The sequence below is a fragment of the Schistocerca gregaria genome, chromosome 5 (assembly GCF_023897955.1).
Source record: "Schistocerca gregaria isolate iqSchGreg1 chromosome 5, iqSchGreg1.2, whole genome shotgun sequence".
Lineage (NCBI taxonomy): Eukaryota > Metazoa > Arthropoda > Insecta > Orthoptera > Acrididae > Schistocerca > Schistocerca gregaria.
Genome location: NC_064924.1, coordinates 57,881,168 through 57,902,095, shown reverse-complemented (window position 1 = coordinate 57,902,095; position 20,928 = coordinate 57,881,168). Strand labels below are relative to the sequence as shown.

Here is a 20,928-nt window from a genome sequence, read left to right as displayed (position 1 = left end):
CTGAGCTTGCTACAACAGAAAACAAAGAATATGCATGATTTTATACAAAAACTTATCACATTTAGATATTAATGAACAAAATTTGCTTAAAGATCCATATAACATTTTATTTATCTAACATTCATCAGATAAAATACCATGCAAATAGTTCTGAACACCAGGAAAGTTACACACAAACATAGGTATAGATATCATATATTGATTTAAAAGTTTTACTCATATGATTGTAAGTGAAAGATTGGTTTTACATTGATTTTTTTCAATTGTATACACATATTTTAAACATTCCTGCATAACTATTAAAATATATAATTATTAATAAAAAATTTAAGCTGAAATGTGCTTCAGTAACTTAATATTTTCATTTAGGAAATCTGCAATATCAAATCACATAAGTTTAAATTTAACTCGAAATAACCAATTAAAATTGACACACAAATATTTAAATTCCATTGTGATTTGCTGCTATTAAGTTAATTAGACAACATTTTTGTAACAAACATCTTATTAGATAATTATTAAAAAGAGAGAACCTCTATATAAGCTGAAGATGCCAAAGAATTACAAGAGGAAAATAAATAAATATACTCTTCAGAATAAGATACTATTTCCAAATGTTTGTCATACCAACCATAATTGCCATAGTAGTTCTCTTGCAAGAAGGGAAACAATTAATTGTGTTTCTTTACTTTGTGTGTAAACAAATAATTATAGCATAAAGGTGTATCACAAAATCTGATTAAAATAGAATCAACAGTACCATTCAGGAACAATTCTTAAAGCATATTTTGATTATATCAGGCACATGATGGCGTTGTCAGCATGTGGGACACTAGAAAACCCTACCTGTTGTTTCAACAATGTTTTAACGTTTGCCTCATAAGGAAATTATTTCTTCTAAACACTATACACAACCGGTATTTACATTTAGAAAATCAACAGGGCAATTTTGTGTGTGTATTCTGAAGCAAATTATAATTTTATGAAGACAGTTATATGAACCAGGCTCATAGCCTTAGACAACTGCTTCATAAGCAGTAAGAAGAAACCAAAAGAGACTACTGTATTTAATTTAACCTATTATATTGCCACTAATGCCTATTCCTCAACATTATCATCACAAACAGATGATAAATCAACATTTAAGAGCTCCAAAATATCACCAAGCCTAATTTCCCTGTTAGCTAAAGATGTTTAAAACATTGAGTGGAAATGGAACATTAATTTGTGAAGCATTACATGAAAAAAATATTTGTTATGAGCAGTGCAAAACTTTTTAACAGCTCAAAGAAATTACTTGTTTCAATTATTGTACTATGATGTCATCAACCTCGTTTGTTGTTCACATTCCCCCATATCCTTAGTTCTCAGTCAGCAAGACTTTGGATACCTCCAGGCTCTGAAAACCTTACAAAACTGTAGTTACTAGCCACCTGGTTTGAAGCAAAATCATAAATCACATTCCACTCATTGTTAACACTCCATGAAGAAGGTACAGCTTGCTTCCTTTACACCATTTCTTTCAACCTATGTGCAGGGTAAAGTTTACTTTCTCTGTTTCCTGCACCTATCCCCTCTAAAACTGGTGAAGATAAACTGTGCTAGTAGTATTTTCTTTGTGCTGAATCATATCTAAGTTGTATTATGAAGCAAAACAAATAAAACAGTATTAAATGAGTGACACTGTACAACAAATTCACAAATGAAACTCAATAGTTTTTTATATATAGTGCAAAAGACTTCTTTTTTTATATAAATGTTCAAAAAAATCCATAATTTTTGTTAATCCAAATAATAATAGTGACAAATCCAAACAGACTTCTAATACTTGCTAATATTATGGAGCTCTCAGAACTTGAATTTTTGCCTTAACCAGAGAGAAAGGCTCTTACAAAACAAATAAAAATAGCTATTTATTGTCAAATACATTGCTATCCACCCCACTGAAGAATTTTCATGCACTGTATTTTTAGACGAACATACAGTGCTCTTTTCATGTTACCCAGTAATTGACAAGTACATAACAATATAATTTATTCAATTTTTTGATATTTCCACACAAAGAAATTATTGTATGTACATAGTATATTAATTTAGGTCACATCTCACTAAAATGTCATATTGTAAACAGACAGAAGAAAAATTACCAGTTATCTTATGAATGAAATGTGCAGTACAGAAGAAACTAGTAATAAATATAATGAACTCATGATCTCATTTTCGACAATTTAAGTGATTAATTCATTGTTCGGCACTTCATGTATCTTGGCTACCAAATGCATCTGTCTGGTGAACAGTAATTTTTCCTCTGTCTAGTGATTACATCTATCTGGGTTTTCTTCAGTGTCACTAAAATATTATAAATTATCATATGGAGAATGTTCTACTTTACATAAACTGTTATAAATGATTTGATCTTTCAACAGTACATCAAACTCCAAATGTATATACAAGCACATTCACATTCATAAACAGTATTTAAAAACTCAATGTCAGTATTACCACAAACAACAACGACTACTGGCAGAAATACATTGTGATTATTATTCAACAAAAACAAAATTTCTTTAAGATGAAGTAAAATCAACTACATTTTCAACATTGACATAGATAAATGAATTGTCATATGGTTCAGTTGAGCTTCAATTAATTTTGTCAAAAGAGTTTCCAAGGATTGTAATTGTAAAAGAAATGGCAGTTATTGGTGCTCAGCCATTTTCCAGTATTTTCATTAATAGTTTCAAATTAACAAAATTCACTGACACAGAATATGTTGCTTACAAAATCACCATTTTCTCTTGTCTCAAAAAAACATTTACACCAATGTTTTGTGCAACAATTCCTAAACAACACAGCCAACTTCAAGCAATAACAAATTCATAAATGCAAATATGGTAATAAACATTTAAGGCATGTCACCAATGTATTTGAATTTCTTTTGTTTTAGAATATTGCACCTTTTTGTTTCTTTTGCTTACAGCATATGAAACAAAAAGATGAAATCATACAAAGCACCAATCATCATTCCATTCTAAACAATGCATCCTAGTAATCAGTACTATTTTTCTTTTCTTATAACTCAAAAGTAATTTGAACAATGCATGACACACTGATATTGAAAATTTCAGTAACAGTGTGGACAAGGAACACAAATAAGTATGCTTTTTGGGCATGATGGATACAAATATTATAAAATGTAGTCTTAATGTGCATTTTAAAAAAGTATACGTACCCTGTACTTCCAAAAGGGATGGATACAGTATTTCTGGATTCGAGAACAGAAATTGAAACTTTTAAATAATGCAAGTATAGTTCACATTTGCACATTTTTCCCTGTAAAAACACAACACAGTACAGTTATGTTCACAGAAGAAAAGCAACCTTGATACTCAACATAATTATGCCTCCAACTTGAAATGCCACATCGTTGACACTTCAAAACAGCAATTTCATTAAAGTTGGCTGGATTGTACTACCTCAGTAACGATGAAACAGATCTGCACCATAGTAATTACCTATGTTCCTTGCTGCCTACAGATCTGCTGCTCGTGATTGCTATCGTGTGACAGAGTACATGTCCAAATATTTGGATGAGCACGGTCGAACTCTGTCATCGTCGACGGGTGCCGGTGAGGGTCCGGGCAGACCTGATGTGGAAGGTTCTGCCCAGTGAGGTGATGGTGGGGGTGATGGTACCAGCCTTGCAGGAGAGGTCGGTCTTTCCTGCAGGGCAGTCACCTGGCTGGGATCTTCGTCCACAGGCCTGTAGGGAGGCGACCTGCAGCGGGTGATGATGGACAGGAAGAGCGCTTCCAGGGCACAGACATATCCCAGTGCCTGTGAAGAATATAATTAAGCACTGTATCAACAATCTACTCACATCACTTTTGCATTAATGACAACATGTACATGATGAAAATACCTCCCATAATTTTAAAACCACATTGTAATTGTAATGTTAACTGGACACACAAAAAACATGCATTGTATGCAAGAAGTCACAATTTGTATTGCAGGTATAGAATACTGTGTCTAACAACTGTATCAAAAGAAAATTCACTCCAGAAAACTATTAAATTTTGAGAAAAAATTCCTGGGACAAAATTGGATTACTGCCAATAGACCCAATATAAAGGTATATACTCTAATAGTTTATACCTCAAGGAAAAGAAATAGATAGGTTGCAGAAGGTCCAAAAGTAAGGATCTAACTGCTGGCACCTCCCCGTATCATCACAAGAGATGGGTCTGTCTCATCCTGGGTCTGAGTGATCCCTTCCCTATTGAACTTTCCCAACTTAACCCTCTCTTTCCCTCGACGAAGAAACTGTTAGTTACAAAAGCTAAGATAGTAAATGTACTTTTATGTGTGACTGTCAGCAGTATATCTAATAACTTGGAGTTAGCAAATTACAGTTATATGCATAATTTATTCTAGGCCTGTACCGTATTACATTGCAGTTACGCTTACAAGGAAAATCAAACCTGTTATGAGGATGAAGAAAGACAAAGATAAAAGAGCAGGGGAAGGGAGGGGGCTGTCAGAGACAAGTGATGAGAACAGAGGAGATGTAAAACTGGATTAAGAGGAAGAGATACGAATAGCACACTGAAGAACTGTGGCCAGGGGAGAAAGGGGGGGGGGGGAGTAGAGAGAGAAAGAGGGGGCAGGGGATCAAAGGCAGAGCAATTTGCAAAACTATACACATTATTTATCAACTAACATGCTTCTACTGCAAAGCATTTTAAGTAGAAATGACCACCACTGAACTGGCTGAGTCTATGAATGGGCAGAGAAGAACTGTCTATCTTGGGTACAGCCTGTACCCAGTTGCTCAACATGCTCCGAAGCATGACTCAAGGGACCCGAGTGCCTGCTACTGCTACACCGCAAAGGCTATTTGCATCTTCCCAACTGATACTAATTTGCTGAGCTCTGGAGATGGGTACCTGCCCTCCAGCACATTCTTGCATCCTGACACCCTCCTTGACTTAACCTGTATTAACACATTCCCACCTCCCCTCTTATTATACTTTCTATTTATTATGTCCCACAACTTCCTTTATTGCTTTTGTTTTTTGTCTTCATTCCTTTTCTCCTCCCTCCCTTCCCTACTCCCCCCCCCCCCTCCTGCCACCCCCCAATCCCCTCCCCCCACGCCGCCCCTCTCTCTCTCCCCCTCTGCCCTCCTATCCACCCCCTCCCCTCTCCCCCTCCCCCCCCTCCCCTCTCAGCAAACCATGCCCATCTCAGGGTCAGGGTGACTCACAGGTTATAACCCATGCATGTTGACTAGAGGCACACTTGGGGAGGGACTAGGTAGTAATCAGGGCTACAAAGTTAGGCACATTATGGAGCCCCATCGGGGAACAGCATGTTCCCAGAGCTAGGAATAAGTCACAAGTGTGCTCAGTATGTCTGTTGGAAGGGGTTGGTGGGGAACACGGGGATCTTATCCAAGATATGGAGCAGGCCCTGCCTGTGGCTATCAAGGGTGCAGAGTGCAGTCATCTGCAAGTTGCAGCACATGTTGGCACCAATGATGTCTGTTGCTTCAATTTTGAGGCCATACTCAGTGTGTACAGGCAGTTGACAGAGAGGTAAAGACTGATGGCCCTGATCACTTGGTGCAACCATAGCTTACAATTTGCATTATTGTACCCACAATTGGTCACAGTCCTTTTCGAATAGAGTGGAAGGTCTCAGCCAGAGGCTTCATTGATTCTATGATGGTCTTAGCTGCAGATTTATGGACTAGCATTATGTGTTGGAGAATTGTAGGATTCCCCTTGGTAAGTTAGGGGTACACTATGCAGAAGAAGCAGACACTATGGTAGCAGAGTACTTGTGGAATACGCTTTTTTTAGGCTAGGTGATGGCCTGGGGTCCTCTAATGAACATTAACCACTTGATAGGCAAAGAGCAAAAACAGATTAGGTACAAAGTAAAGACAATTCAAATGTCATAATTTTAATAGTAATTGGTAAACCATTTGTAGCAAATCCCCTGAATTTATCACCACAGAAGAAAGCTGTCACACTCAAATTATACTCAGAAATGAGAGCTGTATGAAACCTTAAGTAGAAAGCTACAAAATATTTAATGAAACAAGGTCAGACATCATAGGAGGGGCAGTGGTCATTACAACTGACAAAAATATTATGACTATCAAGGTCGAAATTGAATCTGATTGTGAAGTTATCTGAACATAAGTAACTGACCTATGTGTTTTTACTGGCCATGCAACTCCTATGTACCAGTTGTAGAATCATTCAAAGAAAGTCTGTGCTCAATAGTACAGAAGTACTCCAATCATCAGTATTAGTTGGAGGCAACTTTAACTTACTGAGGTTAGATTGGGATGTCTATGGGTTCACTGCAAGTGGTATGGACAGTCAGTCTTGTAAAGTGCTTCTAAAAATATTCTCTGAAAACTGTCCTGAGAAGTTAGTTCAACCACCCCACAGACAATGGAAATATTTTAAATCCTGTAGCTACAAAAAGATCTGACCTTACTGATGATTTTAGTATAGAGACAGGGATTATTGATAATGATGTCACCATAGTGACAATCATAATGAAAGTTAATAATCAATTGAGAAGGTTGGGAGAATTTTTGTTCTGGAACGAGTAGCTACTAAATTGTTAGCATCCTACTTAGACTGTGAATGGCCAAAATTTAGTTGCAATATGACAGATGTAGAAGATTTATGGGCAAAGTTTAAACTGACTCTAAATCATGCACTGGAGGAGAAGGTGTCAAGCAAGTGGATTAAGGAAGAAAAAGAACCATGGTGGTTTAATAACAAAATTCAAAAAATTCTGAGATATAGAGAGTATTGCACTTTTTGTTAAAAATGCAGAGATACTAACAGACAAAAATTAGTAGAAATTTGAGCATACATAAAAAGATTCAACCATGAAGTGTACAACAACTTCATCATCATATGTTAGCCAAAAATCTTGCCATTAACCCATTAAAATTCTGGTCCTACATAAAACCACTAAGTGGGTTGAAGGCCTCTAGTCAAATGTCTCATCAACCAGTCTCATGCAGCAACAGAATACAGCAAAGGGATGTTTTAAATTCTACATTTAAAAATCATTCACACAGAAGGTTCATACATATACCATTGTTTGACCACTGACAAACTCCTGTAAGGAGGATACAGAAACAGCCAACCTTGGTGTTGGAAAGCAACTGAAAGAGTTTAAAACAAATGATTTGCCATATTTTACTCTTTGGCACTGGCTACTTACTTAGTTTGCATTCGCCTTGAATCTCTCACCCAGTGCAAAGCATTAAAAAAAAAAAAAAAAAAAAAAAAAAAAAAAAAAAAAAAAAAAAAAAAAAAAGGGCAGGTGGCTCCCATAAATAAAATGGGTAAAATAAAAGATCTGCAATATATATTCTTAACACTGGTTTGCTGCAGAATGCTTGAGCATATTCTAACTTGAATATATTAAATTTAGATGACTGGGTGTTTGTGCTGTCCTCATCATTTCATCATCATTCATGCAAATGGCAAGATTGGACTGAGAAAAGATTGGGAATTTGTACGGGCACTGATAACAGCATAGTTGAGCACCCCACAATCCAAACATCATCATCATCGTCATCATATATTAAATTTCCATGAGACAGAAAATGCTCTGTCCAGAAATTCACATAAATTGAACAAGCATTGCTTGTTCTAAACTCAGTATGCCCTTTTCCTATGTGAAATCCTGTAAACCATGTACAAAGGGCAACAGACAGGCTCCATATTCCTAGATTTCCAGAAAGTAAATATTTTAGAATTAAAAGAGGTCACTCACTGAAAAGCAGAAGCATTGATTTAATGACAGGCATACACAAAAGGAAGAAACCCTGCTAGATTTCAGATTTTATCCTTTGATGAGCTAGGGTAAAATAAAATACACACACACACACACACACACACACACACACACACACACACACACACACACACACACACATGCCTATGCCCCCATATGGTACCAGCTGGACTGACAGTGCCAATGCTCTTTTGCAGCAGGTGAACTGGTTGTGGTGGGGTAGTGCAGAGTGGGATGGGTGGAGAAGAGGGAGGCAAGTGGCAGGGAGAGGGACTAGGACATGGAGCATGGAGGGAGGTGGCCAGTTTGGTGGATAGGAATGCGGGAGGGAGGTAAATTGGCACAATTGTAACAGCTGGTGGGAAATAGCAAATACCGAAAGTGACATTGGGACATGAATTAGGAGGTGGTGACAGGACAGAAGGAGGTGAAACTGTTGGTTGGAGGGTGCAGGGTCAGTGGTTACCTGAGAATGAGGCCAGGATGATTACAGGAGCCAGGGATGTGTTGTAGGAATAATACCCAACTGCATAGTTCACAGAAGCTGGTAGTTGAGGGAAGGATCCAGATGGCTCAAGTTGTGAAGCAGCCACTGAAACTGAGCATGTTTTGCATAGCTGCATGTTGTGCCACTGTGTGGTCAACTTCATTCTTGACAACAGTTTGAGGGTGGCCTTCATCCTGGTAGACAGCTGGTTGATAATCATGCCAACATAAAAGGCTTTTATATTCTCTATGTTGGTCCCCCCCCCCCCCCCCCCCCTCAATGTTCTGAAGTAGAGAGCTTTTAAACACTATATAATTCTCAGACACTTTTAGAAGTGATTTCCCTGATTTTGCTAAACCTCTCATTTAGAATATGTGGCTTGTGGCATGACACATCTCAAAACTGACCATTTCATTTATATAAAAATTCCAATTTTGGAGTCCCTCTCCTGCCGCCTGGGTGAATTTCTGCAGACATCCATGTCCATGCCCATCTCTAACTATGTTTCTATGTGTACCACTTCATTCCAACAATCTATTCTTACACGTTCCTCTCGAGTGTCACCGTCTTCCTATGCTCCAGCTATCTCTCCCAACTGACTTCTCCACTTTATCATATGGTGATTAATAGCTTCATACTTGACAATGATGTACACCCACTCACTCAACAAAATATCTGTACCTAAGGACTGGAGAGTTGCACAGGTCACACCAATACTCAGGAGGGGAAATAGGAATATTCCAGTGAATTACAAAACCTTATTACTGACATCAATTTGCAGAAGAATTTTGGGACATATACTATGTCCATACATTCAGAATTACTTCAAACAAAATGATCTATTGGCACAAAAATAGCACAGGTTCAGAAAAGTATCATTCTTGTAAAACACTTGAAAACTACCTATATGAAGTTATCAGAAGATGAAAACCAGTCACAAAATGATTTGGACAAGTTATCTTGGTGGGGTGAAAAGTGGCAGTTGACTCTAAATTATGAAAAGTGTGAGGTTACCCACATGAGTACTAGAAGGAATTCATTTAATTTCAATTATATCATAAACTGCACAAAACTAAAGGCTGTCAGTTCACCGAAATACCTAGGGATTACCATTATGAACAACTTAAACTGGAAAGATCACATAGCATATATTGGGAAGGTGAACCAAAGACTGTGTTTTATTCGCAGAACACTTAGAAGATGCAACATATGTGCTAAGGAGATTATGCTTAGCAGGCCTCTTCAGAAGTACTGCTATGTGGTGTGGGGTTGTTGCCAGATAGGATTAACAGAGGGCATTGAAAAAGTTCAAAGAAGAGCAGCATGCTTTGTATTATTGCAAAATAGGGTAGAGAGTGCCAGGGATATTATATGCAAGACGGGGTGGCAATCATTAAAGCAATGGAGTTTTCACTGCAGTGAGCTCTTTTCAAGAAATCTCAGTCATCAACTTTCTCCTCCAAAAGCAAAAGAGAAATGGAGAAATGTTCATAGTAATAAAATAAGAGAAATCAGAGATCGCACAGAAAGATTTAAGTGTTCATTATTCTGTATGCTGTTTGGGAGTGGGACAGTTGAGAAATAGGATGAAGGTGGTTCAATGAACCATCTGCCAGGAACTGCAGAGCAGTCAAGCAGACATATTTTATTTTATTTTATTGTGAGTTCCATTGATCCTGATAGCAATGGAGTTTCAAGGATATGGAACGAGTCAGTATTTTTACAATGTTAACAAAACAGCAGCACACAATATGGTTAATTCCTGACAAGACTCTAGTAACAACAACATGCTGCATCAACATTCTATCTGTGCCATACTGAACTCAACAGCACCACACTCCTGTACCATTCCCTTGCTTCCTCTCTTAAACAGTACTCAACCATCCTTCCCTCCACCCCTTTCTCCCCTCACCCCCTTTCTCCTCTCATGCACTCCACCTGACACAACCCTCAGTCCAGTCCAGTCAACCAGTGTGTGTGTGTGTGTGTGTGTGTGTGTGTGTGTGTGTGTGTGTGTGTGTGTACTGGCAAATCAAAACTGTGTGCCGGGCTGGGACTTGAACATGGAACCCTGCCTTCTAAAGGCATGACTCATGATCTTGCCCTCACAGTTTAATTTTTGCCAGTATTTATCTCCTACCTTCCAATCTCCATAGAAGTACTCCTGCATACTTTGTTGGAATAGCACTACTGCAGGAAAAGATACTGTGGAAAAACAGCTTAGCCACAGCCTAGAGGATTTTTTTATGTGGCTTTTTAAGATAGCTGTGCTGCATATGATTCACTGAAATGGATAAAATGGAATGCGATGCAGTAGTGTGGCTATTATATCACACTTTTTAAAATTTCCAGCGTGTATTTTAATTTGACAGAACACATGTATTGGGTGAGTCAACAAATCAGAGATCCTGAGACAGGTATAGGGAGAACAAAGGAAGTCAAGCAGTTTCTTTCTACATCCCAATCCAGACTGCCCCAACAGTCTTTCAGTTTTAAGAGAAGGTATGAAGGGCGTTCAATAAGTATTGCAACACATTGTTTTTTCTAGGCCAACTTCAATTGAAATAATGCAGAATTTGTTGTGGGGTATTGTGGAATATTCGTGCTTCAGCCCTATAGTTTCATGAAGTTTTGACAGGTGGCAGCACTATACGTAGCCTTCAAATGGCATCTGAAATAGAGGTGCATTCCAGTCAGAGACCTGTCATTGAGTTTTATCTGGTGGAAAACGAGAGAATCACAGATGTTCATATGTGCTCGCAGAACATCTATGAAGATCTGGCAGCTAACAAAAGAATGGTGAGTCACTGGGTGGACTGTCTAATCATTGCAACAAGGTCACACGCAAACCTGTCTGATCTTCCTCATGCCAGCCAGTCACACCCAGCTGTGACTCCTACAATGTAGGAACATGTGAACACTCTCATTTGAGGTGACTGGCCAATCACTATCAACCCCCTTGCTGCACAACTGGACATCTCTGTTGGTAGTGCTGACACATCTGTCCACTAGTTGGGGTACTCAAAGGCGAGTGCCTACTGGATTCCTTGCCACATAACAGAAAATGCCTTCATCTTCAGGTTTTTTTTATGGAAGATAATATTTTCTTGGGTATTACTTACATAAAATAGTTGGAAGTAAACTGCCATCTATCAAACAAAGGTAAATGGCTTTTCTTTTAATTTGTGTGTGTGTGTGTGTGTGTGTGTGTGTGTGTGTGTGTGTGTGTGTGTGTGTGTGTGTGTGTACGGTGCATCAAAAGGTGTCACACTGACATTATGAAAAGTTAGGACTTGCCGAGAAAAGGCCCAAATTCTAACAATGGAATTGAGAAATTGCATACTAAAATTAGAAGTTTTGTATCAACAATGAGGGTGCTTAGATATATTGGAAGACTGTAAGAGGTTCATATGCAAAAAGAAGCAGTTTTTTTCCAAAAACATGAGGTAACAGCTTAATTTAATAATTCTACTGAAGAATATAGCCAGTTTTTCATCAATCAGTGGTTGAAAGATGGACCACGAAATCAATCACCAGCTATCTGAGAAAGAGCTTTGGAGAAGAGGTGCTGATGAAACCTAACTATTCAGTAAGTTATACATTTATGAAGTTATAATACAAAAATTGAATATAAATGTAAAAATAAAACAAGTAAAAATCTGCTGCTCATTCAATACTCATTCAATTGTAGATACTTTTAAGTTAACGTCATACTATAGAAAAGAGAAAGAAAACGTTTTGTATAATCTTTGTTAAAACATTAATTTTTGATACAACAACAATAAATATGGAACAATAGAAACTCCAAGTGGGAGTATCAACAGTGTAAGGAAAAGATAGATTATTACTTACCATAAAGAAAATGCATTAAGTTGCAGACAGGCACAATTAAAAGACACTTGCAATTTAGCTTTTGGCCACAGCCTTCATCACAAAAAGAAAGAGGAACAGAATGCATTCTGGTCCAAGCTGCCAGTGATGGTTGCAGGTGTGCATGAGGCATGATTACTTGTGTGAATGAATGGTTGGTTGGTTGGTGGTTGGTTTGTGGGGGCTGAAGGGACTAGACTACAAAGGCCATTGGTCTTTTTCCACAATCAGGAAAACCCACAAGGAATAAAAACAAGCAATGGAGGTAACAAGGGATGACACAGAACAAGAAAGACACAGACAAAGACCAGAAAACATGGAATTAAAAGCACACAGAGTTGTACAGTGGTTGGCTGACCATGGAAACAAAAAAAGGAAAAGCCAACCACCAAGAGACACACTAAAAAACTCCAATTTAAAACCGTAGGGCAAAGGCCGGACTTAATACAAAATAAGAGACAAACCCTCAGATCAAGCGATAAAAGCCCCCTGCGCAAATAAAATTCAAAACTAAGCCTGCCATTGCAGCATCATCTGTAAAACATGCAGGGAGCATATCAGGCAGTGCAAAAGTCTGCCTAAGTTCAGTAAAAGCGGACAGGCCAACAAGATGTGGACCATGGCCAATGCTGATCCACAGCAACATAGAGGTTGGTCCTCGTGGCACAATAAATGACCGTGCGTCAGCCAGGTGTGGCCAATGGGCAGCTGGCAGACAACAACTGAGTCCTTGTGAGAGGTTCGCAAGGAGGAGTGCCACACACAATAGTCTCTTTGATGACCCAAAGTTTGTTGGGAGAAGGCAGGGTGTGCCATTCTTCACTCCAGGTACCTAGGACCTTCTGCCGCATACTGACTGGAGATCACACTCCAAAAGGCTAATCTCCAGGGCCGGTGCATCGACAGCCTGTTTGGCCAGTGTGTCAATCTGTTCATTACCTGGGATGCCAACATGACCTGGGGTCCACACAAAGACCACGGAGTGGCCACAATGGGCAAGAGTATGGAGGGACTCCTGGATAGCCATCAGCAGATGAGAGCATGGAAAACACTGGTTGATAGCTCATAAACCGCTCAGGGAGTCACTACAGATAATGAAGGACTCACCTGAGCAGGAGCAGATATACCTAAGAGTGTGAGAGATGGCGATGAGCTCTGCAGTGAAAACACTACAGCCGTCCAGCAATGAGCATTGTTCATATTGTTCCCCAAGAGTAAAAGCATATGCACCTCAACCAGCAACCATCAAACTGTTGGTATAGACTATGGCAGAGCCGGGAAATGCAGCAAGGATGGAAAGAAAGTGTCGGCGGAGGGCCCCAGGAGGGAATGAGTCTTTTCGACCTTGTGTCAAATCCAGCTGAAGGCACGGATGGGGCACACACCAATGGGGTAGATGTAGATGGTTCCCAGAAAAGAGGTGGGAGAAGGAAAAGCTCAAGCCCAGAGAGGAGCCCGGACACAAACCGTGATCATACACCCTGACCGGGGCCGCCGTTCTGGAAGATGGATGACCGAGTTGGAGAACAGGAGACAGTAATTCAGTTGTTCAGGCAAGCTACAAACATGCACAGCATAAGTGGCCAGCAGTCACTGGCGCCAGATCTGCAATGGAGGGACACCAGCCTCCATAAGTAGGCCATTTACAGGGCTCATGCAGAAATCTCCAGTTGCAAGTCGGATCCCACAGTGAAGTATGAGGTCAAGCAACCACAATGCAGAAAGCGATGCAGAATCATAAGCCAGGCTCCATTAATCGAGATGGGACTGAATCAACACCTGATACAGGTAGAGAAGGGTAGACCGATCGGCACCCCAGCTGGTGTGACTCAAGCAATGAAGAGTGTTAAGATGCCGCCAGCATGTTTGTTTAAGCTGCCATCTATTAGGGGGCCAAGTCAACCGGGTATCAAAAAGCAATCCCAAAAACTGAAGCATCTCCAGCACAGCAAGAAATTCATTGTCAAGATAAAGCTGTGGCTCAGGGTGAACAGTGTGATGTCGGCAGAAATGCATAACACAAGTCTTGGCGGCCTAAAACTGGAAACTGTGCATCACGGCCCAAGACTGTGCCTTGTGGAAAGCGCCCTGCATCTGCCGTTCAGCACCTGCAATTCCAGTGGAGCTGTAGTACAGGCAAAAATCATCAGCATATAAAGAAGCTGATACAGACTCCCACAGCTGAAGAAGCCCACTGATAGCAACTAGATAGAGGCAGACACTCAAGACAGGACCTTGCAGGACCCCATTGTTCTGGACATGGGAGGAACTCTGGGAGGGACCAACTTGCATGTGGAAGGAATGAAGCGACAGAAAATTTTGAATAAAAATTGGGAGTGAGCCCATAAGATCCCACCCATGAAGTGTGGTGAGGATGTGATGTCGCCATGTTGTATCGTATGCCTTCTGTATGCCAAAAAAGATGGCAACCAGGTGCTGACGGTGGGAAAATGCCATACAGATGGCAGACTGCAGGCAGACCAGATTATCAGTGGCAGAGTGGCCCTTACAGAACCCACCCTGAGACAGAGTCAGAGGGCCCCGAGAGTCAAGTAGCCAACTCAACCTCTGGCTCACCATGCATTTGAGCAACTTGCACATAATGTTGGTGAGGCTAATGGGGTGGTAGCTGTCCAGGGGGCTCTTGCCAGGTTTCAACACCGGGATGATGAGGCTTTCCCGCCATTGTGATGGGAACTCACCCTCTGTCCAGGTACGGTTGAAAAGGTCTAGGAGGAATTGCAGGTAGATAACCAAGGGGTGTTTTAGCTTCTGATAGTGGATGCGATCCAGCCCAGGAGCCGTCTCAGGGCAAGCGGCTAGGGTACTTTGGAATTCCCACACACTGAATGGAACATTGTACGATTCAGGATGGTGTGTATGGAATGAAAGGCTCCTACTTTCCAACCACTCCTTCAGGAAGCAGAAGGCCAGCGGGTAATGCGTAGAAGCAGAACTCTGAACATAATGCTCTCCTAAGAGTTCTACAATTGTGTTGGAGACAGTACAGAATGTTCCATTCAGGAAAAGCACGGGTACACTGATGGGGTCTGACATCCATATAGCCACCTAATCTTGGCCCAAACCTGTGATGGAAAGGTAAGGATGCCAATGGTGGAGACATACCATTCCCAGCACTTCTGCTTCCATTGGTGAGTAATGCTGCGGGGTTGGAAGCAGATCTGCTTAAAGGCAATGAGATGTTCCAGTGATGGGTGCTGCTTATGACATTGGAGGGCCCACCTGCAATCTCTAATCACCTCAGCGATCTTAGGGGACTACTAAGGCACAGCCCTACACCAAGGGGACCTAGAAGAACAGTGAATGGCAGATTCCACTGTAGAAACAATGCCAGTGGTGATCAAGTGAACCACCTCATCAATGGTGTCATGAGAAAGAGGCTCAATAGTGGCAATGGAGGCAAACAGCCTTATTCGAAGCCCATCTGGAGAGGCGCCTAGAAGAGTGACGCTGTGGCAGTGACAAAAAGATCAAAAAGTGACCACTACTGCACAAATCATCATGCACTTGCCAGTGGACAGACGGTAGAAGGCCATGGCTGCAGTCCGAAAAGTCGATGGCTGAGTACATGCCATGCTCCACACTGAAATGTGTGGAGGCACCATTAAGTAAGAGAGAAAGGTTGAGCTGTGCCAAAACTTGCTCAATGACAGTGCCTCAACCTGTTGCCACCAATCCATCCCACAGAGGGTTATCGGCGTTAAAGTCACCCAGCAACAGAAAAGGTGGCAGCAGTTGGGCTACCAGCACAACCAATACATGCTGTTAGACATCACCATCTGGTGGAAGATAGAAACTGCAGACAGTAACAGCCGGAGGCACCCACACCCTAACAGCAACAGCCTCTAAAGGTGTTTGAAGAGGTACTCACTCGCTGTAAAGAGAGTTAATATGTAGACACAGACTCCACCGGATACCCTCTCATAAGCTGCCCGATTCTTATAATAACCTCAATAGCCGTGGAGGGTGGGGGTACACATTGTTGGAAACCAAGTTTCCTGGAGAGCAATGCAGAGGAGAGGGGGAAGGCTGAGAAGATGTAGGAGCTCAGCAAGGTGGTGGAAAAAACTGCTGCAATTCAACTGAAGAATGACATCGTCCATAGCAGAAAAACGTGTGAAGGGACCAAGGAGGCAGATTACACCACTGGGTCATCTACCACCACCGAACGAGAGCCTGCATCTAGAACCATTGCGTCTGAGGCAGAGGTGAGATCTAGGTCCTCAGTGGACGCCAGAATCTCTCCACCTCATCCTCAGATGCAGAGCTGGTAGGTAGTGGTGGTGGGGGTGCCATGCCACTGCAATTCTCTTGTTCTTAGGAGTCTTATTTTTTGACTTCTCCCACTGCTACTTTGGTTTCACTGGCTTGGAGGGCTTCACGAATTCAGTCTCCAGGTCTGAGGAGGATCATGAAGCCCTACAACCAGCTGTTTCCGGGCACTTCAGCCACTGGCAGGTGTCATCCTTCCCATTAGGAGATTCCCGTCACCCTGGGGTATCAGGACTCCTGGCAATCGCCATCATGCCAGATGGCCCTTGCTGAGGCTTGGTGGTACCTGTGGGAAGGGCCCTTGGTTGGAGTGGGTGGCATCAGGATTGATGACCCACAATGAAGCATGGTACATCATCTCTTGCTGGTGGCCAACCACCAGCAGTATCTAAGCGTTTCAGGGCTCAGGTTAACGCACAGAAGTATGACCCCAAATCATTCCCCTCCCTGGCCACACTATGGGAGGAACAAGTGGCTAAGGCTGGCAGCAGAACTTACTTGCCCTGGTATTTAGTACGTACGAGAGCAGATGGGGAGTCTTTCATGACGATGAAGCATCAGTTCTTTGTAGATCATTTAGAGGACATGTTTGGGGAGGTGGAGGGCTTGTCCAAAAGGTTCTATGGGCCAGTTTTGATAAAAACAGCATTCTCTGCCGAGTAATGGGCATTATTCACTTGTGACAAGTTGGAGGATGTTTCTGTTACAATCACACGCCATAAGAGCTTAAATATGGTCCAGGATATTATCTTCCACAGGGACCTTCTTTTGCAGTCTGATGACAAGCTGTGCACCAATTTAGAGTGGTGAGGTGTTCATTTCATCCAGCACATCCATCAGGGCCCGAGGGATAATCAGGTTGCCACCGGTGCCTTCATGTTGGCCATTGAGGGTGATACATTGCCTGAGAAGGTCAAGGTGATGGTCTACTGATGTGATGTCAGGCCCTATATCCCTCTCCCGATGCAGTGCTTTAAATGCTGGAAGTTTGGCCATATGTCTTCCTACTGTACTTGCAGCCTCACATGTCGAGATTGTTGACACACGCCGCATCCCAATACTTCATGTGTCCTGCCTCCCATCTGTGTCAACTGCAGAGAGCATCATTCACCTTGCTCACCAGACTACAGGTTTTTACAGAAAGAGCAGAAAATCATGGAATATAAGACCCTGGAGCGACTGACCTACACTGAGGTTAAGCAGAAGTTTGAACGCCTCCATCCTATTCATATTACTTCCTCTTACGCCGTCATTACATCTGTTCTAGCCCCATCAGCTCCACCTACCCCAGCCACATCTCAGAGCCGGAAGGCTATACCTGCCTCCTTGATGGTGGGGGGCAATTCCCTCCCTGTTACTCCTGCAACCACTACTTTGGCTCCTCTCATTTGGAAGGGGTCCATTGGGTTAAGGCCTATGTTTAATAATAGTAAATTTCTCTTGGCCAGGAATCCCATTTTGCTTGTACTAGTCTGCTTCTTACAGCCTTCTTACTTTGTCCATCACGGTTATTTTGCTTCCAGAGTAGCAGAATACCTGCCCTGGAAATTCTTTGTGATCCCCAGTTCTGATGTTAAGTTTATTACTAATCTCATTTTTGCTGTTCCTTATTATGTTCATCTTTCGTCGGTTTACTCTCAACACATGTTCTATACTGGTTAGTCTATTCATTCCAGTCAGCATATCTTGTAATTATTCTTTACTTTCACAGAGGATAACAATGTCATTGGCAAGTCTTATGACTTATTTCTTTTCACCTTGACTTTTAGTCCCACTCTTGAACTGTACTTTTGTTTCCATCACTGCTTCTTCAATGATAGGTTGAACACTAGATGTGAAAGACAACATTCCTGTCTTACACCTTTTCCAATCCAAGCAATTCATTCTTACTATTCCATTCTTATCATTCCCTCTTAATTCTTTTACAAATTGTATATTAACCTTTGGTCTCTAGAGACTGCATGTACTTTCCTGAGACTTTTGAATATCTTGAACCATTTAACATTGTCAGTTTTTTTTCAGGTCAACAGATCCTATGAACACATTTTGATTTTTCTGAAGTCCTGCTTCCACTATGAGTTGTCAGACAGCCAAACTGTTCATTATCACAGATTGTAAGTTTCTTTTCCATTCTTTTGTACTATATTCTTGTCAACAACTTGGATGCATGAACAGTTTAATCTGATTGTGTGATAGTTCTTGTACATTCTGCCCTTGCTATTTTTGGGATGATTAGGATGATATTTTTCCAAAAGTCTAGTGGTATGTCTCAGATTCATATATTGTACACACCAACTTGTTTGCCACTTCTCCCTATGATTTCAGAAATTCTGAAGGTGTGTTATATATACCTTTTGCCTTATTTAATCAAACACTTCTAACATCCTATTAAACTCTGACTCTCAGGGTCCCCTATATCTTCCACATTGACTCCCATTTCTTCCTCAACCAAGTCATGAGACAAGTCCTTCTCCTTGTAAAGGCCTTCAGTGTACTGGCTCTGAGTGCTATGGGACTTAACATCTATGGTCATCGGTCCCCTAGAGCTTAGAACTACTTAAATCTAACTGACCTAAAGACAGCACACAAACCCAGTCATCACGAGGCAGAGAAAATCCCTGACCCCACCGAGAATCGAACCCGGGATAGCGGGTGTGGGAAGCGAGAACGCTACCGCACGACCACGAGCTGCGGACCTTCAGTGTACTTTCACCATCTATTTGCTCCCCATCTGCATTTAACAGTGGAATGCCCATTGCATTATTGTTGATTTCCTTACTTTTAATTTCACCAAAGGTTTCTTTGACTTTTGTATATGTTGATTCTTTCCCTCTGATGATGATTTATTTTTTGATTTCTTCACAGTTTTCTTGCAGCAATTTCACCTTGACTTCCCTGCATTTCCTATTTCATTGCCAAGTGACATATTCCTGTATTTCTTAATTCCTTGAACAATTTTTTTTACTCACATCTAATCATTCCTCAATACTGTGAAAAGAAAAGATGCTAATCAACATACTGCAGAGATGCTTAATCACAGATAGGCACAACAAAAGGACTGTCAAAAATGTAGCTTTCAGCCAGTAAGACCTTTGTCAAAATTAGATGACAAACACACACATGCACACTCATGTGTTTGTTGTCTAATTTTGATGAAGGCCTTATTGGCCAAAAGCTATATTTGTGACAGTTTTTTCATTGTGCCTACCTGTGGCTCAGCATCTCAGCTATATGGTGAGAAGCAACTTTCCTTTTCACAGTGCTGTTACATTCCATCCTGGATTTTCCATTGTTTGATTTCATTCCTCATTACTTTAATATTCCACTTATATGCACATTGATTCTTTTAAAATGTACTCTTAAACTTTGGCCTACCTTTCATTATTCCCCCATAACACTATCTTAAATGCCTTCCCCCACTACCACATTACAATGTTCTATTATTATTAGATTATTATTTTATTATGTGAAACATATTTCCTCAGGAGGCTTTCAATTAACCTCAGTCTTGTATTTTCCTTTTCTGATGCTAGTTTTATGTGATTGTTACAGTTTAAGTCACCATGTGCACATACACCTCTACATTTTATGGCTGTTTTCGGTGATTGAGTATCAACTGCACAAACAAATAATAATATGTTTTTTATCTGTTTATCCACAGTTGGTTCATGACTGGTGTCGTTCTCCAATAAACTAGAATTCTTTATTGCTTTGGTAACAATAAATTGCTGCTAGGTGGATAGCAAGTTCCTTCATCTATTTGGTAGGAAATCATACAGGTATCCCATCAATTGTTGTTGATTTTCTATAATGAAATTATTTTCTCAAATCTGGCATTTCAGTATTTATTAAATGAATGATAAGAGGGACTATAGTATGATCTTCCACAGTGAAACAATTTTGCAAGACAGAATCTAGAAGTTCAAGCCTCTCTCTGTCATTGTCCTTTTCAGTAGCAGTGCAATCATTGATTGACTGCATACATGACTTTGATCAGTTTTGTGAATTTACATAGGATACAAACTTCTAGGAGTTTTCATTAGATCACTATGCAAAATTTTTTCTTAGAATTCACCTAACTTTTCTCTCACTGTGATCCTTACTGTTATATTGGCTTCACTCAACATTTGTTTTTTAGCAATGCTCTGGCCTTATTTAAATGTTTCATCAAGTTCTCTTCGCTTTTGTAGAAATTTTCTGACATGGATATCATACCACAGTGAGTCTTTCATAGATTTGGGTTTTACTAGTGATACTTTACATTTACAGCCCCAGAGATATATGTTTCATGTTGACTGTGTAGGTAATCTGCAATCATTTTCTTACCATCTGCTAAGATGTAATATTTTCCTTCATTTATTAACACCTATAACAAATGAAACCATAATAGGCCTATGGTCACTGATGCTGCTCTCCTTTATGTTACTTGAACTGGAAAG

The 20,928-nt window shown here is 40.6% G+C and overlaps 1 protein-coding gene across 1 annotated transcript in view; it reads right to left on the bottom strand.

Annotated features, from left to right (window-relative positions):
* Positions 1-3,537: 3,537 nt before the first annotated feature.
* The window catches only part of LOC126272039 (uncharacterized), a 131,990-nt gene continuing 114,599 nt past the window's right edge, over positions 3,538-20,928 (bottom strand). The window contains exon 6 of the mRNA XM_049974553.1: positions 3,538-3,837. Within this exon, the coding sequence (XP_049830510.1) occupies positions 3,556-3,837 (282 nt within the window). The 3' untranslated portion in view covers positions 3,538-3,555. The remainder of the gene's footprint in view (positions 3,838-20,928) is intronic.